General features: G+C 43.7%; 2 protein-coding genes across 2 annotated transcripts in view; one reads left to right on the forward strand and one right to left on the reverse strand.

The window, feature by feature from the left end:
- Positions 1-1,585: 1,585 nt before the first annotated feature.
- LOC115140027 (protein dispatched homolog 3-like) lies at positions 1,586-20,435 on the forward strand. The gene is made up of 21 exons (XM_029678028.2): positions 1,586-1,925; positions 5,662-6,684; positions 10,331-10,550; positions 10,779-10,915; positions 11,102-11,236; positions 11,360-11,520; positions 11,672-11,811; positions 11,952-12,043; positions 12,154-12,318; positions 12,521-12,682; positions 13,033-13,182; positions 13,314-13,450; positions 13,525-13,694; positions 13,798-13,928; positions 14,058-14,233; positions 14,331-14,457; positions 14,562-14,707; positions 14,829-14,988; positions 15,141-15,254; positions 15,495-15,667; positions 16,325-20,435. The coding sequence occupies exons 2-21, from the start codon at positions 5,670-5,672 to the stop codon at positions 16,682-16,684; spliced, it is 4,071 nt and encodes a 1,356-aa protein (XP_029533888.1). The 5' UTR covers positions 1,586-1,925; positions 5,662-5,669; the 3' UTR covers positions 16,685-20,435.
- Positions 20,436-22,209: 1,774 nt separating this feature from the next.
- The window catches only part of LOC115140028 (bone morphogenetic protein 1-like), a 53,184-nt gene continuing 49,256 nt past the window's right edge, over positions 22,210-26,137 (reverse strand). The window contains exons 16-20 of the mRNA XM_029678029.2: positions 25,556-25,681; positions 25,340-25,467; positions 24,705-24,918; positions 24,351-24,601; positions 22,210-23,486 (exon numbers count right to left, since the gene is read on the reverse strand). Coding sequence (XP_029533889.1) covers positions 23,352-23,486; positions 24,351-24,601; positions 24,705-24,918; positions 25,340-25,467; positions 25,556-25,681 — 854 coding nt within the window. The 3' untranslated portion in view covers positions 22,210-23,351. The remainder of the gene's footprint in view (positions 23,487-24,350; positions 24,602-24,704; positions 24,919-25,339; positions 25,468-25,555; positions 25,682-26,137) is intronic.

The raw sequence follows: 26,137 nt of genomic DNA on the forward strand, positions 1-26,137 counted from the left end.
TCTTCACTGTTGATGTTGAGACTGGTGTTTTGCACATACTATTTACTCTACTCTATTTACTATCTACTCTAATGTACCTGTCCTCTTGCTCAGTTGTGCACCGGGGCCTCCCACTCCTCTTTCTATTCTGGTTAGAGACAGTTTGCAATGCTCTGGGAGTAGTACACAGCATTGTACGAGATCTTCAGATTCTTGGCAATTTCTTGTATGGAATAGCCTTCATTGCTCAGAACAAGAATAGACTGATGAGTTTCAGAAGAAAGTTCTTTGTTTCTGGCCATTTTGAGCCTGTAATCGAACCCACAAATGCTGATGCTCCAGATACTCAACTAGTCTAAAGAATCAACAAAACTGTCCTTCTTTAATCAGCACAACTGTTCTCAGCTGTGTTAACAATTGTAAAAGGGTTTTCTAATGATCAATGAACATTTTAAAATTATAAACTTGGATTAGCTAACACAACATGCCATTAGAACACAGGAGTGATGGTTGCTGATAATGGGCCTCTGTACGCCTATGTAGATATTCCATAAAAAAGCTGCCATTTCCAGCTACAATAGTCATTTCCAACATTAACATTGTCGACGCTGTATTTCTGATCAATTTGATATTATTTTAATGAACAAAAAGTTAGAAATGTCCTTGTTTTTGAAAGGAAAGCTAAGTGGCCCCAAACTTTTGAACGGTAGTGTATGTCTACGCCCAGTGTAGTGTATCGGTACATGGACAAATGGGCACAATCAGCTGAGTAAACAGTGGAGAGAATATGTAAAACCATCACTGTATCGTAACAAAGAAAAGTGATGTGACAGCAAGCAGCCCTATCTGACCATATTATTCAATCATAGCAGTCTACTAAATAACCTCAATCACAAATGGAATTTCATGTTGAATACACTCCGAGTGGCGCAGCGGTCTAAGGCACTGCCAGTGATACTGGACTCCCAGTATCACAACTGGGAGTCCCATAGGGCGGCGCACAATTGGCCAGCATCTTCCGGGTTAGGGGAGAGTTTGGCCGGGGTAGGCTGTCATTGTAAATAAGAATTGGTTCTTAACTGACTTGCCTAGTTAAATAAAGGTTCAATAAAAAATATATTTAAAAATTCTGAGAGTTGCATTTAACAAAATTCATTAGATGTGAATGCAGCAGGGAATTGGGGAGCAAAACAATAAGAGATGTTTAAAGGGCTCAGATTCCTGGGGTGGAAATTATATGGCCTACACCTCGTCTTCCACTGTATCCAGTTACTCTGGTCTACCCCCCTCCTACCCCTTTCCTCCTCACAGAGCCCCAGCCAGACTATACCAACAAAATCCTCTTCAAACTAGAGGGGGACTCTGCTGCAGCCTCCTGGCAAAACCTTCATTTTAGGCACGTGTTTCCTGACAAATAGAGCTTGAATCAGAGTCAGTCCTTTTTCTGCTTTACCTGTTAGGCTGCGATGAGATTTATCCCTGTCAGACAGTCTCCTTGATGCTCAGGGCTGTGCTCTCCTCCCCTCCTCTCCCCATTGGTGAGTCAGTCAAGAGAGGAGCTTGAACAAAGCATTGAGAGAGAGGAGCTGCTGGGAGAGTGAAAGAACTGATACTCTCACTGACTCCGTCGCCTGGACAACCAGGCACAGAGGAGGGAGGGAAGAGAGAAAGAGAAAGGCAGAAAGGGAGAAAACAAAAAAATGATAGACAAGACTTATTAAGCAAATTAAAGATCTCATAAATTGTGTAGGAGAGGCTGTGCTGAGGTGCAGTCGCTCTCCCTCGTGCAGCTAGAGTACTATGAAAATAAAACGGATCAACAGAGAAAATTAAGAGAGCATCTGGAGAACAAGTTTGAAATGAAATTGTTCAGCATAGGTTTGCATCCTCAGAAGAGGACCCCATAGGGCTGCACATCCCATCATACCTCTACTCATCAAGCTCAGGTAAGGTTCCCCAGCTCTGCCATACACTAAATGTATATTTCGTTTGGATATTACAGATGCTTAAATAATCAACTACACACCACAACAACAACAACAACTGAGCATGGCATTATCCTGTCATTCTCTCATTTACTAAGCCAAATAACATAGTCAATAGGTGGCAGCAAAAGGTCAACTCTGCCTGCAGCTTCTGAGGAGCACAGCTGTAGTAAATTGAGCTCTCAGGTGGATAGAGAAGTTTCAGAGACCCCTGAAGAAACCCAGGACCAGGCAAAGATTGCATTGGTTTCGTCTGTTGTCAAACTTCACATGGTATTGCATTTGAATTCTTAGATTGAAGGAAATTGCCCTGTAGATCTCCAGGCAATCATTCTGTCTTTTGCAATCACCCACCATCTCTCACGCAAGTGTAGCAGCAAGTGAGCTTTCAACTTCAGGTTTACAGTACTTATATTTGTTGAGGGGGTCATCCATGTATGCAAATATCAAACAAATTACTATCATTAGGTGCAAAAGGAGCATGAGAGCGAGAGGTCTTAACACTTGCACCGTGCTGAACCTATATATGTGAAGAATAGAGGCATCGCCCTCAGTGATTCTCCTGTAGTGATACTCAGTGCTCATACATAAGCAATGTCTGTTTTTTGGAGTGCTGGGCTGAGATGAATGTCCCTGTATTAAATGGTGTTGCATGCTCTGTGAAATTACACCATGCTGAATCTGTGGGGCAGGAGAAACAGTGTGAAATCCATATTGGATGAGATGGAGGGAGGATGAAACGAGAGGGAGGGAGGGGAGGAAGGAAGGAAAGCAGAGGGGGGTGTACTATTTTTAGCTGTTGTCAGTAAGGAAGGTTATGTACCCCCCTTACCCCCACCTTTCGATATGCTTACACACACACACACACACACACACACACACACACAAAGTAAGAAAGAAAAGCTTTATACGCCTGTTAGTTAGTTGGATGGCATGCTGGGAGTGTTTATAGTATCACATCAGGTCCACATGAGACTAACACAGTTTGCACAGTACCAAGAAAACAGCACACTGCTACACAACTGCAATAGTCACCAACTGACATTCAACCCTGGTCTTTGGTGCTTCACACTCCAAAGTCAACTCAAAAAGCTAGCATTTGGTCTGTGGAACAGTTCTATCTTGAGTCCTTTAGAAAGTTTATTCACATAAGGATATGAGTTGGTATTTTAGTATTTTATTAGGATCCCCATTAGTTGTTGCTAAAGCAGCAGCTACTCTTCCTGGGGTTCACACAAACATAAGACCTGACATAATACATCACATTAATAGACAAGGACAGAACACATTTCTTTTTGATTAGTTGTATCAGGGCAATTGGTATATCACAGCATTGTCAATAATGTAAAAAATTATCGACCTCATCAAATTAATGTATTTTTTGCTGTGGAAAATCTGTAGTTGAAAATAACCTATAAATTCTACTGGACAGCAGCTCTACAATATGGGGCTGAAACTAAATGTCAGACCAAGGAGTGAGTAAGACTAGAAGGATAAAGAGTTCCAGAATCATGCTGATTGAAACAGATGGGAGAATGCTTTTGTTGTCCATAAAGCCAGTCTTCACCAAGTTCCCTTCTATTTTTATTCCCCACCTGCACAGTCTAAATTGACTCCCTCTGCTCTCAAGCACTGAGAATAAATAGAAAAGTTGAACGATTCTCTCAGCTTGTCAACACATTCCTCATTCTCGGGTTCAGCACTGGGAGCGTTACCCTGCAGTTGAGGCTTCTCTCATAATTAATGTACATTAGATATCGTATGGTTGGCAAAGCGGCGCAGCTGAATTCATTAACAGGGGAAAATGATGTGTCCCAGGAGCCTGTCAGAGACAGATTACTGTAGGAGGCATGGCAGTAATCTGCCTGTTGGTGGAGGGAGCCAGGGAGGGTCTACTTTACACTATGTCTGTGTAACGGTGCACTCAACCAGCAAACGACCATTAACATGAAATGCACAACGTTGCTTTAATAGCATAACAGTCTTTGATGAGTGGTGTAAGTATGAGGGGCCAGCATGGTGTCTCACGACAACTGATCAGAAATTCCAGGGATGTGGAGGCAAACAAGGCAGTTATGGAAATGTACAGAGCTAGCGGATTTAGACGGCCTTGAATATCAAACAGCACAAAGCTGCCTTTTATCACACAGGAGATCATCATTTGTTGATGGGTGACTGTTGCAGCCTAAGGTCCTCCATTCCCCTCCCTTCCCCCCCTTTCTCTCCCTCCCTTCCTCTCTCTTCTTTACCCTCTTCTTCTCCCCTCCCAACGGACTGATCTTGTGTCTAATAAATTTGTCCTCTGAAGAGGTTGCAGACCCAGATGTTTTCCCAATGCAGACAGATGTTCAACTGCTCTGTTCTCTCAGTGAACGCGAACATTGGTGTCCAACTGTGTCTTGAACAATGGCATGGCATTTGGGTGGGCTCTATTTATTTAAAAAATATTTTATTTCATATTTTTCTTAAATTACTATTTTTCTTTTACCTTTATTTAACTAGGCAGGTCAGTTAAGAACAAATTATTATTTACAATGATGGCCTACCCCGGCCAAACCCGGACGATGGTGGGCCAATTGTGCGCCGCCCTATGGGACTCCCAAACACGGCCAGATGTGATACAGCCTGGATTCGAACCAGGAACTGTAGGGATGCCTCTTGCACTGAGATGCAGTGCCTTAGACAGCTGCACCACTCAGGAGCCCATTGTCATGGTGATCTCCTTGAATATAGTGTATTTGTGGCTATGTGCAATTGCAGCTGCAAATCTGAATAGATAGCCTACTATGGCTGATAACAGCTAATTACACAAATGATCATAATGCCTATCTTGGTTCTTGATCAATGGCCATAGGTTTACTTAACCACCAAATGAACAGTAGATCCAAACACACTTACCTTATCGGAAATGTAAATATTCAAGACCCAGGCTGAAGACAGATGCTCCCGCTCTTTTGGCCTCCCTTGCCCCACCTAGATGACCCCTGAGCTCCATTTTAAAGATAGTAGATGACTTGCCAATTTTCCTTTAACACGACTATTGCCACTTGAATACCAAGTCACTGCATTATCTTGTGTTTGCAGCGCAGTGAGTAGAGGAAGGAACAATAGTTTGACACGATCAGGCAGAAGCTGTCTATCACCAGGCATAAAACACCTAACATATTCCACACCTCTATCTTACATTCCACACCTCTCTCCCCTGTCAGTAATTAGACAAGTGAGATGATTTAATTTGCTGCAGATCAGCCAAACCCAAGTCGACTGCTGATATGGACAAGGACACCACCGAGCACTCAAGGGGAGATGGTTTTCGCACACACTGAAGGAAGGAGTGAGAGGAATCAAATTGCAGCCAGTACTCTTTCTAAGCCCCCAGCCACAATTCAGCATCTTAAATGGTGGGCTTAGCAGACCATATACTGCTTTGGGCCCTTGAGACAAGGTCCATCTTCTTCCTAAATTCTCCCCTTTACTTTTCTGTGAGCTGAATAGGAACCCTGTGTGTCTTGGCTGTTGAGGGACATATTTAATTGTTGTGCCCTTGTTGGCTGTGTACTGCAGAATATCCTGAAACCACTATTATGTTTGCTCTGTAAATCACCTATAGTTTAGGTCTATGTTTTCATGTCCAAGGACAGAAGAGGATTTACATTAGGAAAGTGAGTGATGATGAAGTACTCTGTGTGTTTGACAGGTGCTGCCATGGACTTAGAAGACGAGCCGTTGTTATTCCAGAGCAGCTGGGATGCTGAGGAGGAAGAGGAGCAGGACGAGGAAGATGGGGAGTCAGATACACAGATTAATGGGGGGAGCAGCACCACTGGAGGCAGCATAGTGTGGGGGGCGGTGGGCTGGGTCTACACACAGCCCTGGGTGAGTGGGGTGGTCCTGGGAGTTGGAGTTTTTCTCCCCTGTGCCCTCTCTGCCTACATGTTCCTATACTGCCCCCCATTGGACATAGACCTTTCCTACAGTGCCTTTGAGGTTCACAGCCACTTCTCCGCTGAGCGGTTTGATGCACTCACCATTGCCATAAAGACTCAGTTGGGGTCCTGGGACAGACGCAGGCGTGACGTGAACCACTATGACTTCACTGCTCTACAGGAGCTGCTGTTGGACAGACTGGGTAGGCAGGGAGATGAAGCATCCAACTGGACATCACACGGAGGGCTGAATTTGAAATCTCTGAAAAACCACACGTTCAAAAGAGTAGTTATGCAACAGAGAGGAGTTGCCCTGAGTCAGCAAGAGACTGAGAGGCATATAGAGGCAAGGGCTGGTAAAGCAAAGATAAGAGAGGAGGATAAAAATACAACTAACTTAGGAAAACCTGAGAGTCATGTGTCCAAAGGGGAAGAGGGCGACAGAGACAGTGAGAGATCTCGCACTAGGATGCGCAGGTTTGCTCCCAACTACTCATACCTGCAGAGCCAAGCCCTGTGGAGGATGGAGCTGGTGTTTGTAGCTCAGGGTGGGGACGACAACAACATCTTCACCCCAGAGCGTCTCCGCACCATCCACCACATAGAGCACCTGCTCATGCAGCACCCCCAGTTCCACCAGTTCTGTTGGAAGCCTCTGGAGGTCCTGAGAGACCTGCCCCTGGGCCCCTCCTACTGCTCCCCTCCAAGCTCCCTCCTCTCCTACCTCTTCCCCAGTGAACGGGGAGGCAGGATCTACTATGATGGCATGGGACCTGACCTGGCTGACATCCATGGTGAGTCTGAGGTTCATAAAACTTGGCATTACTGTAGGTACAGTCCAGTGGCGATCAGTGCCGTTTAAGATCCGCAAAGACATTTGTTTTTTCTTCATGGGTATGGCCTTATTTCTATTACAGCATATTGGATGACTGTCATTCATATTCCATTCACCCAGTTCAATGTAACTGTGATAGGTTTAATCTACTACATGATACTCGACTTTTCCCTATATCCATCATGAGGTTGCTACAACCTAGCCTATGAATGAAAGTTTACAATGTAGATGCACACAGGTCGAGCTGATATACAGTAGGGTGCAATCATTAGTCCAACAGTTTCTATTGGACAAATTCAGGTCTGTTTATCCCCGTTTTGTTCCGCTTGCTTCCATTTAAGAAACGTTTTTCGGCAGAATAAATACACCCCTGATCATGTGTAAACATAGTTAACTTTCATAGCAGCCACGTTGTATTCCTTCATGCATCTATGCGCGTTCCTCCTCTCCCCTTGTCCCTTTGCTTGTGGACTTCAATGCACAACACATAAGCTGTATGTGACCAGGCAAAAACACCTTTCCAAGCCAAACCATATCATAACCGCTACACACAGTCTACATCGTTATCTCCATATTAGATAAAGCAACATCATAGTCAGCATAGCTAATAGAACTACAGTGCCTTGCGAAAGTATTCGGCCCCCTTGAACTTTGCTACCTTTTGCCACATTTCAGGCTTCAAACATAAAGATATAAAACTGTATTTTTTTGTGAAGAATCAACAACAAGTGGGACACAATCATGAAGTGGAACGACATTTATTGGATATTTCAAACTTTTTAACAAATCAAAAACTGAAAAATTGGGCGTGCAAAATTATTCAGCCCCCTTAAGTTAATACTTTGTAGCGCCACCTTTTGCTGCGATTACAGCTGTAAGTCGCTTGGGGTATGTCTCTATCAGTTTTGCACATCGAGAGACTGAAATGTTTTCCCATTCCTCCTTGCAAAACAGCTCGAGCTCAATGAGGTTGGATGGAGAGCATTTGTGAACAGCAGTTTTCAGTTCTTTCCACAGATTCTCGATTGGATTCAGGTCTGGACTTTGACTTGGCCATTCTAACACCTGGATATGTTTATTTTTGAACCATTCCATTGTAGATTTTGCTTTATGTTTTGGATCATTGTCTTGTTGGAAGACAAATCTCCGTCCCAGTCTCAGGTCTTTTGCAGACTCCATCAGGTTTTCTTCCAGAATGGTCCTGTATTTGGCTCCACCCATCTTCCCATCAATTTGAACCATCTTCCCTGTCCCTGCTGAAGAAAAGCAGGCCCAAACCATGACGCTGCCACCACCATGTTTGACAGTGGGGATGGTGTGTTCAGGGTGATGGGCTGTGTTGCTTTTACGCCAGACATAACGTTTTGCATTGTTGCCAAAAAGTTCAATTTTGATTTCATCTGACCAGAGCACCTTCTTCCACATGTTTGGTGTGTCTCCCAGGTGGCTTGTGGCAAACTTTAAATGACACTTTTTATGGATATCTTTAAGAAATGGCTTTCTTCTTGCCACTCTTCCATAAAGGCCAGATTTGTGCAATATACGACTGATTGTTGTCCTATGGACAGAGTCTCCCACTTCAGCTGTAGATCTCTGCAGTTCATCCAGAGTGATCATGGGCCTCTTGGCTGCATCTCTGATCAGTCTTCTCCTTGTATGAGCTGAAAGTTTAGAGGGACGGCCAGGTCTTGGTAGATTTGCAGTGGTCTGATACTCCTTCCATTTCAATATTATCGCTTGCACAGTGCTCCTCGGGATGTTTAAAGCTTGGGAAATCTTTTTGTATCCAAATCCGGCTTTAAACTTCTTCACAACAGTATCTCGGACCTGCCTGGTGTGTTCCTTGTTCTTCATGATGCTCTCTGCGCTTTTAACGGACCTCTGAGACTATCACAGTGCAGGTGCATTTATACGGAGACTTGATTACACACAGGTGGATTGTATTTATCATCATTAGTCATTTAGGTCAACATTGGATCATTCAGAGATCCTCACTGAACTTCTGGAGAGAGTTTGCTGCACTGAAAGTAAAGGGGCTGAATAATTTTGCACGCCCAATTTTTCAGTTTTTGATTTGTTAAAAAGTTTGAAATATCCAATAAATGTCGTTCCACTTCATGATTGTGTCCCACTTGTTGTTGATTCTTCACAAAAAAATACAGTTTTATATCTTTATGTTTGAAGCCTGAAATGTGGCAAAAGGTCGCAAAGTTCAAGGGGGCCGAATACTTTCGCAAGGCACTGTAACATGTTAGTTAACCCGCTACAATCATGCAGTAACGTTACAGTGTACAGTCAGTAAGCAGTTACACCGGCAGGCCGCAGTGGCAGTAAATTAGTCAAACCAAAAGCTTACCTTGACTTGGAGGACTTCCAGTGTTGTGTTGGGATAGTCATAGCCAGCTAGCTAACATAGCATCCCTCTGTCTGAGCAGGGTAGGCAAAACTAAATAACAGTAGGCAAAACTAAATAACATTAGCTGCATTAGCTAGCTAAGTAAGTGAAACTGAAATTGAAAAATGGCACTTTCTCTCTTGCTTCTCAATTTTGGGAAGAAATGTATTTGTTCAAACTGTTCAACTATTGTCTCTCTCTCTCTTTGAGTTAACTACTAACCACAAAAATTCAGTCTTCAGTCACCCAAGTCATAGACTGTTCTCTCTGCTACCGCACGGCAAGCGCTACCGAAGCTCCAAGTCTAGGCCTAAAAGGCTCCTTAGCAGCTTCTATCCCCAAGCCATAAGACTGCTGAACAATTAATCAAATGGCCACCCGGACTATTTACATCGCCCCCCCCCCCCCCCCCTCATTTTTTTACGCTGCTGCTACTCACTGCATATTATCTATGCATAGTCACTTTACCTTTACCTACACGCACATTACCTCGGTAGCGGTACCCCCTTTATATAGCCTCGTTATTGTTATTTTATTGTATAACTTTTTATTTAATTTTTTACTTCATTTATTGAACTGCATTGTTGGTTAAGGGCTTGTACGCAAGCATAAGGTTGTATTATGTAACAAATACAATTTTATTAGATTTTATCTTCTGCAGTGTTAGCTAGCTGTACCTTATGCTTTCAGCACTAGATTAATTCTCTGATCCTTTGATTGGGTGGACAACATGTCAGTTCATGCTGCAAGAGCTCTTATAGAGCTCTGATAGGTTGGAGGACGTTTTCACAATTACTGTGTAAGTTTATTGAAGGGGGTGAGAACCATGAGCCTCCTAGGTTTTGTATTGAAGTCAATCTACCCAGAGGAGGACGGAATTGAGCTGTCCTTCAGCTACAATATGGTGCTACCCCAGAGAGTACTGTTGAGGCTACTGTAGACCTTCATTGCAAAATAGTGTGTTTTAATACATTATTTGTTGACGTGATTATATTTAGTAGAGTTTTATCTAAAAACACTAACTTTTTTATGTTTTACGATTTTTATTATCACAGAGGATGGTCCTCCCTTTCCTCCTCTGGTATAGTCACTGCTCTGCATGATTAAGTAGGGAGCTTGTCCTTCATTTTATTTTGGGAGGTCAATTGAAACATCAGAGGGATTTGGCAGTGACTACCACTTTGATCTTCACTTGTGTTTCTGTTCCCAGGTGCTCTGAGTCTAGCGATTACCCACCCACAGTTCTACTGGTATGTGGATGAGAGTCTGGCCCCTGACCGGCTCTCCTCCTCTCTTCTGCGCAGTGAGATCCAATTCGGAGCTCCGCTGCCCTCATACTACTCCCTCCAGGACCGGCCCGAGGAGCAGAGGCAGCGCTTCAGGAACTTTGTGGTTCAGTACGCTGACATCCTGGCTCAGCAGTCCACCAGGTGGGCTATGGCTTATAAACTCTAAAAAACAAAAGAGCCATCGATATTGAGATTAACTGATGTTGTTCTTCATTTCCCCCAAGACTTGACTTTGTAAATATTGTCTCCGCTTTCCAGACCAATTGAAATTAAGCACATCAAAAGAGTACCTCCTTTCATGACACCCACACATTATTCTTCCATTCCCTCTTTCTGACTACGAACGTCTCTGGGTTTGTGTGATGCCAGCCAGGTGAAGGTGCTGTATGGGGGCACAGAGCTGTTTGATAACGAGGTGAGACAGACCTTCCACAGAGACATGTTGCTGGCGCTGATCAGTGGGGGCTGCATCACTCTACTGGTCTATGTCCTCACCTCCTTCTCAGGTATTTTCCCATGCACTAACTCACCTGCATTGGATATTACATGCATGTTATTCTAACATTTCCTATACTTAATTTGCTGTCATACATAGTATCTGATAAAAGCTAGCATAAGTATCTTATTCTTAGAATTTTGATACCACATGAGCATGAGGTCTCCCACCCAGTCTATTTGGTGCGTCTCTACAGTGTTCCTGACATTCTTTGGGCTCACTAGCATTGGTCTGAGCTGCCAGGTGGCTCTCTTCCTCTACCATGTGGTCTTTGGGGTGAGATACCTTGGCATCCTCAATGGAGTTGCAGCCTTTGTGATCATTGGCATTGGTTAGTGACAATATTAAAATATACTCTAGAATTTCTCTCATGGTCAAACTGGTTGAGAAACATCATCTTTGTTACAGGTAACATGCCACTCATTATTCTGTTTCCCCTCTTACTGTTCTCCAGGTGTGGATGATGTGTTTGTGTTCATCAGTACCTTCAGACAGGCTTCCCACTTGGTCCACCCGGTGCAGAGGATGATGTACACGGTGAAAACTGCTGGCCGAGCCACCTTTCTCACCTCCTTCACCACCGCAGCTGCCTACGCTGCTAACACCTTTTCACAGGTACTCAGAAATATTGTCAGGCCATATCGCATAATCCTTCCAAAGGGAATGAATAGCTCTGAGGTCAAACTGTCTGTATACAGTATGTATCAATATGAAAAGTACAATGTAAATGTATTGCGATATTGAGGTCTTTTACCCTTACAAACAGATTCCGGCAGTGCATGACTTTGGCCTGTTCATGGCCCTCATTGTCAGCTGCTGCTGGCTCTGGGTGTCCATCCTCATGCCCGCTGCCCTGTGTATCTGGACCCAGTGTGTTGACCCCCAGGAGAACACCTGTCTCAAGTGGTGTGATTCCATCTTTCCTCCTTTTTTTGCTAGAGAACAGAGTTCCTACTGTTGTGCTGCTTGCCTTTTCATTCTGTTTTCCTACTATGAACAAAGTGAGGATCTAAAGCTGCATCTCTCTGATGCACTTTATTTTAAAGGTGGAAAGCACTTACAGGACTGTCAGTGAGTCACAGTCCTTTGTCAGATGAGGATGAAGATGTGGCCCTCCTGTCGGTGGAGATGGAGCCAGGTGAGATACTGATCTGGACAGAGCTGCATAAAGGAATGGCAGGAGAATGAAAGGTACTAGAGTCCTGACACTATTCATCCCCCCTCTCTGTCTCATAATGTCCCATCTAGGCTCCTGTGACACTGATGTAGATGCAGCCATTTTGTCCCTGTCAGTGGAGACCTCGCTCTCACCCCCAGGGCGGGGGACTGCAGGCGTGGTCAGCGCTAACCTTCAGTGGGCTCTGAGGCACTGGGTGGCAGAGCCAGCCGTGGAGAAGCGCAAAGTCATTCTAGGTAAGGGCTCTGTCTGTCTACAGGGGCTGGGAAAATCACATCTCATGATGCCCATATGCCTTTTTCAACTTAAGTGTTTTGTATTGCCTATCCCTTGCTCTTCCTCACAGAAAAGCAATTTAATCTAATGCCTCTCCCCTCAGTGATCTACCCCATCTGACCTGGCTCTCTCACAGGCCAGTCTTTGTCTTGCTGCCCATAGGCATCTACATCCTGGTCCTGCTGCTGTCTGCTGGGTGCTGCTGCCTCCTGCGACCGGCTACTCATGCCCCGTTACTATTTCGCCCAGACACCAACCTCCAGACTCTACTGGGACTGAGGAACAACCTCAGTGCCCAGGGCATCTCTTGCCACATGTGCTCTGGTGAGACGTCACCATCAATCTGCGTGATGGAACCCAGATGGGTGTAAAGTAAACCAATTCCACTACTTTAAACCCAAATGAACTTTAAACCCAGGTCCTGCAACTGTCTGGCTGTAAATGTCTTCATATGACATGGTACAATTCATTTTAAACTGGGATATTAATTTACAGTCAACTCCTGATAAGAACTGACTCAATGACATTTTTCTTCCTGCGGATATTTGCATGCTCCAGTTCAGTGCCCACATTCATAACACTCCCAGGCTATTGCATGTATCAGGATATTAAGGTCAGCCAAGCATTTTGGCTTTGATTTGAAGTGTTGAATCGAAGTGTCATATTTCCTGCAGGTCTGTTCATGGAGAAACCACATCTTCTGCACAGTCCTACCCATACAACCCCCTCCATGCCTGGGTTTCACGCTCAGCAACATACACAGAGCCCTTCAAACTCAACTCTACAAAGCCCAATCACACCAAGCATATCCTCCATCACAACAGGTACTGGATAAAATGGTATTATATATCCAAAGAGGATCCACATGAATATATCCGTAGCAATGTTCTGGCAATGTTTTAATGTGTGCCTCTATTTCTCTACTGCTGCCACTCACTGTATCCTTTCATGGCAGGGCCTCTGTTGACAGTGTATGTCTCTAAGCTGGATGTGGGTGCTTCTATCACTCTGTACCGCTTCTCTCTGAATACCAGTGTGCCATCGCCCTGGAAAAGCCTCAGTGCCGGGCATGGAGAAGTTCCATCCTTTCAGGTTAGGAGACCCACAAATATAAACACACTATTTCTGGGTCATGATCTACTATAGCTTCTGGTGTCTCTAAACAGGCATACAGTGGACCTCACAGCAACTTCAGCACCCACATGACTGTGTGTGTGTCCCGTGTGTACCACCCCCACCCTCGCTGGATGATCACTTCCCAGTCATGTGATCCACACCACGGCTGGAGGTCAGAGTTCAGCTTCTATGTGGCATTGGCTGAGCAGCAGCACAGCAGGTAAGAGGAATGATGAGGGACAGATGATGGCTGAATAGTGAATTAGTCAATCAGTCAAGCTTTTTGTGGGCAAGTTGTTGACAGAGCTCCTTGTGCCTCCCAGGAGGTTGTACTTTGCCCAGCACAAGCTGAGTCCTCATCCCAGCCGAGTGTGTGCAGAACCACCTGGCTGTGTGATCAGCTCCGGGCCTGATGGACCCACGAAGGGCTCTTTCTACATTCCACTCCCCACAGGTAAGAGGGAGAACACCTGGAGTCAGAAGACATCAGGGAACTGCATAAATACTCTGCATTGGTTTAATGAATGTTTGCCTATGAATGTGAGGGAGTTACTTTTTTCCTCATTTGTACCTTATTTCAAAGATTCCACCTCAACCAAAAGGTCCAAGACTTCTGGTTTTAACCCCTGTAGTGGAGGTGGCTGTGGCCAGCCAGCAGTCCGTCCTCTGGTTGACACTGGTGCGATGGTGTTTGTGGTTTTTGGAATACTTGGAGTCAACCGCACCCAACGCACAGACAACCACGTCATTGGGGACATGGTGAGGGGCCAACTGCATGACAATAACGATATAAGGTGTAATTCAATAATCAATACTGTTTTAGTGGTATTGATTTGTTCTAAAATGATCTCCAAAGGGCAGTGTGATATTGGATCCAAACTTCGATATCTTCCAAGAGATTGGACACCTCTGCCAAATCTGTAAAGCTATCAGTGCTAATAAACAGCTTGTGAAGCCGGGAGGAGCCCAGTGTCTACCGTCAGGTACCAACTGCACAGACACAGTCTAACAAATATAACCGCACACATAAACCATGTTTGATATGAGTTACATGTATTCTCTCTCTTATACTCCCTTTCCCCCTTAGGCAACAAGCTTTCTTCTATCCTGCCCTTACTCAACCCAGACTGCCACTCCCTCCCTGAGCCCAACCTTCTGCCAGGCCAGCTATCCCATGGGGTTGTGGGGACGCATGGTGGCAGAGTAAGCTGGCTCTCCATGGCCTTTGAGTCTGTGAGTACAACGGTTGTCTGTGGTGTATACTACCACCTCTAATGTAATGTTAATGTTGTAGCCCAGTCCAGATCTGTGCCAGAAACTGAGCCCATGTCTTTTTCATCTGTCTGTTCCCAAGACCACCTACAAGGGGAAATCCTCTTTCCAGACACACTCAGACTTCCTCCAATGGGAGACCTTCCTACAAGAGCAACTCTCGACTCTCCCAGAGTCCTCTGCTCTACGGAGAGGTTTCCAGACCTGTGAGCACTGGAAGCAGATCTTTATGGAAATCATAGGCAAGTGGAGAGGCTGGAGGACACAGTTGTTCCATACCTAAGGCACAATCAATAAATGTTTCATTTGTATGTATCTAAAAGATGATTTCAGTCCTTCTGGGAATGTAACCTTCCTGTGCTAACTGACTACCTCCTCTGTGGGTTTTCTGTAGGTGTCGAGAGCGCCCTCTGCAGTCTGCTCCTGTCCCTGGCCATCTGTGTGGCAGCTGTATCTGTTTTCACTGCCCATCCGCTTCTGCTACTGCCAATACTGCTCACCATCCTGGGTAAGACACTGCTGATCAAACCTTTGTCATCAGATGGGCCCATTATGCATAGACTGCAGAGAAAAGTCTCCAATAATAAGATATGATGCAGTATTGATATGAAGTGTTATTGGGAATAATGTAAGAGGAAGTCATTAACTGTTGTACTGTACATACTGTATTTTCTGTGGTTTTAGCCTTGGGAGGGTTAGGGGTCATCTGTCTGTCAGTGTGCAACATTGAGCTCCTGACCAAATACAGGGGTCATCTGTCTGGTGGTGGCCATCATGTACTGGCTGGGCTGGGAGTTGGGGGCCGTGGAGGCCATCTCTCTGTCCATCCTAGTGGGCTCCTCAGTGGACTACTGCCTGCACCTGGTGGAGGGCTACCTGCTAGCTGGGGAGACCATACCAGCCACATCAGGACACACTATGGTACATCCAACACATAATCTGATAATCATCTATAACTGGCATAGAGGTATTGAATTCACTCCTTTATATATTCTACTGTAAGAGAGTAAAACTATGTAAATTAAGGATTTGCCTCGACAATATTCAGTTTACTTAAAAGGTCCATTGCAGCCGTTTTTATCTCAATGTCAAATCATTTCTGGATAACAATTTAGTACCTCAGTGATTATTTTAGTACAATTTTCATTGAAAACAAACAACAATAGCTTCTAAGCAAAGAGCAATTTCTCAAGCAAAATTTTTGCTAGGACTGTCTGGGAGTGGTCTGAGTCGGGAGGGGAAAACTGAAAATGTGCTGTTATTGTCAGCGGTTTGGAAGTGTTTCTTATTGGTCTATTGACTAACTTACATCACCAGGCAGGCCAAAAATCTCCATCCCTCCAACACAGGCTGAAATTTCAGGCTGTCTTTTCAAACTGCTCTTACACTAAAGGGGCATTATCATAATTTTCACAGTATTATTCCAACCTCATAGTTTGGAATTATATAAACACAGAAAATTCACATTTTTGACTCCACATGCCCTTTAAAAGTAATCATATTTAATTAAATTAAGGCTGAGGGAAATAATGCATAAAGAGAAAAGACTCAGTATATCAATCTGTTTTTCATTCTCAGAGCCTGTCAGCTAAAAGGCAGAGAAGGTCCCTAGATGCAGTAAACCACGTGGGAGTTGCCATTGTGTCCAGTGCTGTCACCACCGTGATCTCCACAGTCCCTCTCTTTTTCTGTGTCATCGTGCCTTTTGCTAAGTTTGGCCAGATTGTGGCCATTAACACATCAGTGTCCATCTTGTTTACCCTGACTGTGACTGCAGCCATGTTGGCCACCATGGGCCCTGCCAACTTCACCAGGCCTCCTGGTGCCGTGCTGAAGGCCAGCCTGGCAGTACTGGGCACCACAGCCTTTGGCGCTGCCTTGTGCTGGGCAGGAGGGCAACTAGGACCAGTCACCTGGCACACAGCAGTCACCATGTGACCCCACAAACATAACTCAACTACTACTGTCACTTCTGTAAGCAGAACCAAAAGGCTCGGTCTAAACATCAGTGTAGTATTGTTCTATAAATGCAGGTGGAAGGTTTCAGATGTACGTAAAAGCATCTTGTGGAAGTAGATATTTCTTTGTGTGGATGATTTAAAGTTTAATAATTTTTTTCCCAAAAGAACAGAACATAGTCTGTTGAGAATAGGTAGTCTGCAGGACATGCTTTGGTTTCTGTGGATGCAGCCTACTGCTGAAAGGAGATGACACAATGATAACCAGTATTTCATTGAGTCCACATTGTTCTATTGTCTACGTTATTCTGTTCCTGACAGTAAAATCACTGACTGTTCTCTGACCTCCTGTTGTTAGCACTGACCTCATCTCTGGCAGTTTGAAACCACACTTTGAGGTCCAAAAAGACTGGTATTGTACCATAAACAAATGCAAGCCAGAATGTGTCATGCACTCCCTTATTCCAGTGATATCACTCATATCACATCCCACTGGGAACAAACCTCAGTTCAATGTCTAGTTTTGATTTACATTTGGTTGAATTGTCAACTAACATGAATTCACAACCTGGACTTAGGGGTAGATATCATATAGTACACGTAAATCCAGGACACTGCAATTAGTATGATATGTTACGTTTCTTATGGTATGTACTAATTTGTGGATCTCCATCATCCATTTTGTATGATATGTTACAAATGATAATTAATATGATATATTATGAATTGCAATTCATACAATATGTCCCAAAAAATATATATAAAAATGTATGGTGTTACGAATTTTGTTGTGGCTAAAATTAGCTATGCTGGCTAGGGGTTAAGAGTTAGGTTAAATGGTTAAGGTTAGGTAACATATTAAGTAGTTGCAAAGTTGCTAATTAGCTAAAATACTAAAGTTGTTCTTCATGAAATTCGAACACACAAGCTTTGGGTTGCTGGACATTCGCAACCATACGAATCCATGCCAAAAATAACTACTGGTATGTTTACTATGTTATGTCTAGTCTATCAGACCAGGCTGGAATTCAATGTGAAATCAACAAAAAAAAATCACTTTCTCATTGGGTTTAGGTTAAATGTTGGGTGAAAAATGACAACATTCCCTGACATTGATGACTTTTTGCAAATCCAATCAATTATCCACATTGATTCAATGTCAACACAGACCTTTTGGTTGAAATGACATACAATTTCTCTTCACTTATATGATTGTTCAAAAGAAAATGTTAGGAGTCATAAGGTTATTCACCACAAGGCAGATAAATTTACATTTAGAAGTAAAAACATGGATGAAAGGTACTGCAGCTGTAGGCCTACTCCAGGAATTAACATGGGTAATGGGGAAATTATTTAAACAATTCCCCCAAAGTGGGTACAATATGCAATTCCACAAAATACAAACAGGTTGTCGCATGGAAGCCTTTTAGCCTAGCATATTTACTTCAAACAAAGTCGCCATAAATGCAAAGCGAACGCATAATTAACACTGCCGGACTGCACAAGTGAGCCGAATGCAGGTAATAACCATCAGGAAACCCTTACAGTAGGCTATAGCCTAGAAATTAACATGAGCCTCGCTGGGCTGCTCTTAAATCTGTCATTGTGAATCTTTAGACAGGCACGAATTTGACAGGCCTATGCACAATTCACTAGGCAGCTCTGTCACAGACACAATTCAGAGGCTATTCTAGAGCCTTGGCTATTTTCATATCCAGTCCCAATACCACCGAAACGCCAAATCCTGACTCCTGTATCGCATGAAAATTTCTAACTTGATTCTGTAATCCATATGTTGCATTATTTGGGCTCCCGAATGGCGCAGCTGTCTAAGGCACTGCATCTCGGTGCCAGATGCGTCACTACAGTCCTTGATTCGAATCCAGGCTGTATTACAACCAGCTATGATTGGTAGTCCCATTGGGCGTACAATCGACCCCGCGTCGTCTGGGTTTGGCCGTAATTGTAAATAAGAATGTGTTCTTAAACTGACTTGCCTAGTTAAATAAAAAGTTAAATAAAAAATAAAATAATGATCAAGGCACGTCTCACCTATGCATGGCAAAATACCTCTAACATTTCTCCATATTCTCTGCGCAGTCTGGTATTTGCCCATAATGAGAGCTTTGGTAGAGATTGTGTGATCAAAAAACGGTATGCGAGTAGATATTCATGTTTTTGAAAGAGTTGGTCCCTGTTAAGATCGCCTACCTTGATATTTAAACTATTTCCACTCTTCATCTCCCCATTATTTATGAGCTGATCTGCTATCTGTATCCCATAATCATCTCCTATATTTGGAAAAATCTAGTTGATCTGTCATTCGTTGGAGGTTATCTGGCATTTGAGCAATTATGGCTTTTGACTGCCATTACAAAGTTAGAATGATTCGACAACCCTGTACTCGGAGTGCGCTCTGTCTCGAGATATCCTACTGCTGAAATGCACTGGAGATCAAAAATCATATTATTGCTGAATATATGTTTTATTTTCTCTGAAATCTGTACATATTGGCGCATGTAGCCAAGTGATGAGGTGGCACAGCGACCTTCTTATTTGGGGAGAACCCTGGAATAGTGACCATATCTTGGTTTTAAACGCTTTAAATGCATTTCCGATTTTTGCTGTATGGGACTATCGGGATAAATATGAATTATTCCCGGTATTTAAACTTGGTAGATTTTCGGGAAAATATGAATCCCTACTGTACTCTGACTCTTGTCCGTTTTATATATGTGCATCTTAGATGTAGTGTGAGATGTAGCTTAATGTGTAAGTATCTATGCTGCTAACACACATTTGGAAAGTGATTCCTTGTATCTTGAGACTACTAACACACTCTTTAAGTGCTGCAACATACTGTGCAAATAGAGCAGTGATTTGAGGAGCACCTTGGAGGAAAGGAAATTGCAATTCCACGAACAATGCCACAGCCAGGAGTAATTCAACTTCAACAGCAGACAAGGACATTAAGGAGAAGCCACACCTACCTGAACAAAATGCAACAACAAGAAATGCTAACCTGTCATTATGGTTCAAATGTACTGTACATTTCTCTCTGAGGTATGTACTGTACATTTCTCTCTGAGGTATGTACTGTACATTTCTCTCTGAGGTATGTACTGTACATTTCTCTCTGAGGTAAGAGGTACCCTATCTTCCTGCACTGCAGATTGTAAATGGAAAATTGTAAACATAGAAAAATGCGAGTTACGTTCTGTGGTGAAGGTTTCTCTCTTCTATGGCACAGTACATCTTAAAACATGTTCTTTCCTTGATGGGTGTTAAAAAAATGTATTTTTCCCATGTGCTTTTATATCAATAGTAGGCTTGTATGCTTGCCTTTACCCTTTTTCTGTCCGCCTACCTACAATACACAAACCTCTACCAACTGGCTGTTTAAATGACTCAACCATGACCCAACCCGAAGATAATAATAATAACATGATCACTTGTGAGCCTCTCAGGTGAAGGCACTCAATGCTCTTTGCAAAGCACTTGATGGTACTTACTATAACTCACTTGGCTCCCTCTACTGCTTTCAGGCTAGTAGAGAGCACTGTTTTATACACCAACGCAAAAGCTCTCTCCTGCCCTGCAGACAAGGTCAAACACATTGGTTCATTTATGTGACACAATAATGGTTTTAAAGGGAGTTACTTGATGTAACTGTAACTAGTCTTGTTATATGTGTGTATTGCTGTTAATATTAAATAAAGCAGATATCTTTAGAAGAATGTTCTTGAAAGTGGGTCTTTTCTTTCACTGCATTTCAAAGTTAATTTTAAAAGACTGATAATTGAAATGATATAGGCTAATGTTTGCATATACCCTTTGAATGAGCCATCTGTCTTAAATCACACATTTCAACAGCACTACCCACTAACTCTAAGCATTTATAGATGTTCTTGAAGGGCAAACATCCAACAGAGATGTTATTTTGGTAGTATTTGATTGCAAGTACTTCTCTCTACAGCTGAACAATCGAGTGGGTTTAGTGGTGTGTGTCCTTGTCCCCCCCCGCCTCTGATTTAGCTTGGTAACACAATGTTTCAGGAGAGCAGGGATACTAAGAGAGATGTCATAATCAGCTTAGTGTGACACTCAGCCAATGTGAGAGCTAGGAGGAGAGCTTGACATGTCTCCTCTAGTGACAGTTAATAATTCATGACAAATATCTCAGGATTAATAATGAATTGTAATGACATTTTCCATGTCATTAGGTGAACACAGAACTGTTATTGACACAAGCCTTATTGTCTGATGACTAAAATCACACAGCAGCAGTCTGCCAGCTTATGTTCAAATATGGAATTAGTATATATATTGGATGTCTGTGCTTGGAGATTCTGCCAACACTGTATACAGGGACAACACTATTGGGATTTCATCATTTGCAATTACTGTGCATCAACCATGGCAGAGCACATAATATCTAGTTAAATAAATTATTCCAAATCAATTTGCAGTTTAGCTACAGAATATTTCATTTTTTAATTATTGTATAAAACCATGTCCTACCTGCCAAGCAAGAGAAAACAAATCAAGAAATACTATTCAAATGATCACATTTCAAAATGCACAAAGACCACCTATGCTATGTTTTACTCTTAGATGTACAGATTTGGTTTCCAGTGAGCACAGCTAGTGTGAATTCACTGTTTGGTGCCACCCCGAGGATGATTGCTTGATACCATCTTCACTCATGCGACATGAATAATAAGGCAGTATTGTACAGAGCAAAACGGTGGCTGAACCATTGTCAGAGGTTATTGGATATGTTCACAGGTCAACATTAGTCAAACTCAAACTAAACATAGGAAATCATTTAGGAAGATTCAATGTTTTTGCTTTTTTTGTGGGGGGGGTGTTGTGTGATTGAATACCTGAACATTCTTGGCCTTCATTGGTTTATGGAGCTTGGCAGTCTCAGACCTATGTGCTTCAGGCTATTAGAAAATAATCAGTCTTGTGGAAGCATTCTCTGCCCCTACAGTGCCCAGGGCTCTCACCTAAACAGAATAGGGTAAAAACACAGCTTAAAACGACACAGGAGCATACACACACACACACACACACACACACACACACACACCATTTACTTTGCTAGCACAAGCACATCCATTGGTTCTTACAAAACCAACCATGCTGAACATCTGCATTGAATGGCTATAGAGGCAAAGACATTAAGTGACAGCTGGCATTTTCAGTCAAATTAAAAAGAACCCGAAAAGAGAGTGGGAAAACAGTAATTGACATGTATTCAACATCATTCTCGCTGCACAATACCAACACATCATAATACATGGGATTCAGCAGAGCCCCACCATAAACAGATGAATATATTGTGAAGGTGTTGCTATGACAATGACTACTCAGACTCGCCTGCACCAGACCCTTCTGTCACTATAAAGGGCTCTGGCCTGCCCCTAGAGATTGCACTATTTATGGAGAGTTTTAGTCTAGGGAGAGAAAATGCTGCACATTAAAACTGTACATGAACACTGAAACAGAACCCATATCTTTATTACCCCATGTTACAGGGTACAAATAGCTCTCAAGCATGCCTGAGAAACCAAATGGTGCAATGAAAATAAAATCAGGGAATAAAAGTGATAAAATGCATAAAAAATAAGTGAACTTGCATTGCATTTTACAAAAAAAATCGTTAGTTCATGATTTTTGAACAATTCACTGTAAAGTGCTTACTGATGATTTGAGTTGAGGAAAGCATGTCATGTCCCTTTGAATAATCATACACATTACAATTACACATAGAGATACAGCAATAGCCCCTCAATGGGCAAGCAATTACCAACCAGAAGACATAGGCCACATTTCATGTATTAGTCCTTTAATAAGATAACTGCTTCTTTAATTTCCTTGTTAACGGTAATAGCGAGAATCTTGCACTGGTTGCCAGAACAATGCCAATTACAAATGCTGGTGTTGTCACCCTACAGTTTCCTTCTCTCTTCTTGTAATTACATGCAATTCTCAGACATACAGTATTAAAACCTCAAGTCAAGGGCATCCCTCCAATCCTCTTATTGACTGGAATCCTTGAACAATATGGGTGGGAATGTGAGGAGGAGAGGAGCTCTAGTATTCTGGAGGAGTTTGGCTGGAAGGTTGAGGTTGGTGAATCCCTCTGGAACTTCCTCCGGTCTCCTCCCCCTCCTTTTCTCTCCTCGCCTCCTTCCCTCCTGGCGTGGGGGGGGGGGCTGGCCTGACAAAAGCAGGGATCTATCTGGCTGATGCCTGCCTTCCTACAGGTCCTGAGAATCCACTGTTGTTCATTTCGCTCTCATTAGGAGGCATAGAAAATAAAAAAAGAACAAAAAAAAACCTGGGGGTAGAAAATTCTCCCCCTGAATCCACCTAAACGGATATCTACCCACCCGCCCCAATCATAACCATTAAAAAAAAGGTAAAAACAAGGTCTACTGCAGAATGGCTTTACTCCTCCCAGTCTGTAGGAAGCTGGAGCCCCTTGGAGTTGAGGTGCGGTTGGTGGTCTTGCGGCTGTTCTGTCGTTTCTGAATGATCTTGGTGGCCGAAGGTTTCCGAGTGTCAGGCTGTCGCCTCCCCTGGGGGCCCCTCCACTTGCCCCTCTTCCCCACCCGGCCCTTTCCGGCCCCCGCTGGTCACTTGCGCGAGTGCAGTGTGTCCTGAAACTTGGTGCTGGTGTAGCGCACGTGGAAGCCCTTCTTGTTGATGGTGTCATCAGAGCGGAACTTGATTACAACGGAGTCGCCGGCAGAGTAGATCTCCTCAGGAGGCTGGGGGAACAGAGGAGAAAACGCAGATGAAATTAACCGCTGTCGCCTTCTGGCACTCCGACTGCACTTCAATTAAAACCAAATGATATCTCATAGATCCAGACTGAGGGGGCTGTAGGGTAAGGGAGGGGAGGGCTGTTGGAGTGAACAACTGCCCCTTATTCTCCAATAAAAATCATATAATGAGCTTTCCACCTTACTTTACAGTCTGTTTCCAGTTTAGTCCAATATGTCTAAAAAAAGGGCTTGATGGAGGAAGTGGCCCACTTGGTACTGTGAGCATTATATGTCATCCAGCTCCTGCTAGCACTGATTTACAGGACCAGGCATCAGTAGAGTAGAGACACAGGCTTATTACTGATGTGTGTTAAATTAAATCAAGCTGTTCCTTGACCTACGGATTTAACGCTTCAACTCCCCAGTGGCCTCATTGTCTCAGCCCCCCCCCCCCCACCTACTGTAGCCTCAGCGTCAGCTGATTGGTTCGGTTACAGCTCAATGCTGGAGACCATGATAGCCTTTCACAAGCCAGCCAGGGTCCGCTCTTATCAAGCTCAGCTGCTACTGAAGCAATATACTCCAACCCGGTGGAACACATCAACTTTAACAAAGTGATTAAAGCCGGAGAGCGGAGTAGTAATCTTCAAAACTTTAACACTCAAACACAGACACAGTGTGAAAGGTTATTTTTCAACTGCAGAGCTAATTTTACACAATCTCTGAAAGTGTTGTTTTTACACAGCTGGTTCATCAAAGCTAGACCTGAAAGAGAGAATACCGATATTATGACAGTACATCGCTGGTGCTACAAATACTGTTGGGCAGAAAAAGTCCTTCAATAGATGAGACTATCAGTGAGTTTACCCCAGAGCCACAGTAGCGTCCCAGCCTTGGGGACTTGGTATCGACACCATCAAAGAGCTCCATGTAGTCGTAGCCACAGTCAGCCTCCTCCTCAATCTCAAAGGTCTGGAAGATGAGCTCCACCCCGTAGCCTTTCTCAGCAGCGATCACCCACTGGCAGTCAGACGCACCAGGGTAGTTATTGTCCCCAAACTGAGCATGGGAGTACAGGTCTTTGGTCTTGACCTCAGCCTTAAGACGACCTCCACACTCTGGAGATAATAACAAAAAAACATCCATAGATATCACTCAGAAGGAACTAACCAATAACCTTTGAGGTTATTGTGAGTCTAAGTTGTGTTGGCGGTAATATACCTGCTGTGTGGGAGGCCTCGAAGCCCTTCTTCTGGACAGAGTTATCAGAGAAGAAGCGGATGAACATCTTGTTGGCGCTGGACATGATGGGAGGAGGCTCCTTAGTGCCACAGAAGCGACCCAGACTGGGGGCTTTGCCGTCACGCCCGTCGTAGATCTCGATGTGGTCGTAGGCGCACTCCAGATGGGCCTCCATGTCGATCTCATTGAAGGCCTGAGACAAAGCATGAGGGGAGAGAATGAGATCAAATAGGGAAAGAGGATTGCAGGTATGTTTTACACGAGCTAGAGTATGAAATACAATGGTTCCCTATTGGCGGAATAACCTTTAGAAACCCATTGGAACGAAGACACATGCAATCACTTTTCATTTGCTGAGCCCAGTTAACTATATTCAAAAAGCTGAGATATGCACAGCATGCCATGGATGAAGACAAATGGTATGAATGTGACAGAAGGGGGAGCCATTCATGCTTAGGGCATTGTCAACAGAGGCTGTGATGCTCAGTACAGTACAGTATAAAGTCCTCAATGATTTCCACAGTACATTCAAACCCCCCTTCCCGCAAACACAAGCATACCAAGAGCCACACACATGCAATCTGTATGTTAGAGAGTTGGAGGGGGACACATACGATTTTGATGCGATGGCCTGCAGTGGTGGAGAGCGCCCAAGTGCATGCCTTCTTGCTGGGGTATTTATCTGGCCAATTGGGGCTTGTGATGGTGCCAGTCACACTGTTCACAACGTGATCACAGCCGGCTGCAAAAACACATCCACAAAGTTAGCATCACCCAGAATCAATGTGCCAGTGGGTCTCAGTTTCAGTGTGCAGGTGGCCGATTGGTACCTTCTTTGCAGTCGTGTTTGTTCTCGTGCAGCATAAAGCCACTGCGGCACTGACAGCTGTAGCTCCCGAAGGTGTTGACACACTCGTGCTGGCAGCCTCCATTCTCCTTCGAGCACTCGTCTTTGTCTGGAGACATAAAGGGACACTACCTTGATGAACGTTTCTCCCACACTACCACACTGCCATAAGCACTCAAGCACACTTGTGGTGTCAAATTGATGAACCTTCACTCATACAGTGCCTTGCAAAAGTATTCATCCCCCTTGGCGTTTTTCCTATTTGTTGCATTACAACTTGTAATTTAAATTCAGGTAATGGACATATACATATTGTTTCAAAAAATACAAAAACAGAAAAGGGGTACGTGCGTATGAATTCACCCCCCTTTTGCTATGAAGCCCCTAAATAAGATCTGGTGCAACCAATTACCTTCAGAAGTCACATAGTCACGTTAATTAAATAAAGTCCACCTGTGTGCAATCTAAGTGTCACAATCTCAGTATATATACACAAATGTTCTGAAAGGCCCCAGAGTCTGCAACACCACAAAGCAAGGGGCACCACCAATCAAGCAGCACCATG

The sequence above is a fragment of the Oncorhynchus nerka genome, linkage group LG13, assembly GCF_034236695.1.
Source record: "Oncorhynchus nerka isolate Pitt River linkage group LG13, Oner_Uvic_2.0, whole genome shotgun sequence".
NCBI classification, from domain to species: Eukaryota; Metazoa; Chordata; class Actinopteri; order Salmoniformes; family Salmonidae; genus Oncorhynchus; species Oncorhynchus nerka.

Coding starts and splice junctions, on each gene's coding strand:
- LOC115140027 (XM_029678028.2), top strand. CDS start 5,670: ATGGACTTAGAAGACGAGCCGTTGTTATTCCAGAGCAGCTGGGATGCT. Junction 6,685..10,330: donor TGACCTGGCTGACATCCATG/GTGAGTCTGAGG, acceptor TTCTGTTCCCAG/GTGCTCTGAGTCTAGCGATT. Junction 12,683..13,032: donor CTCTTGCCACATGTGCTCTG/GTGAGACGTCAC, acceptor TATTTCCTGCAG/GTCTGTTCATGGAGAAACCA.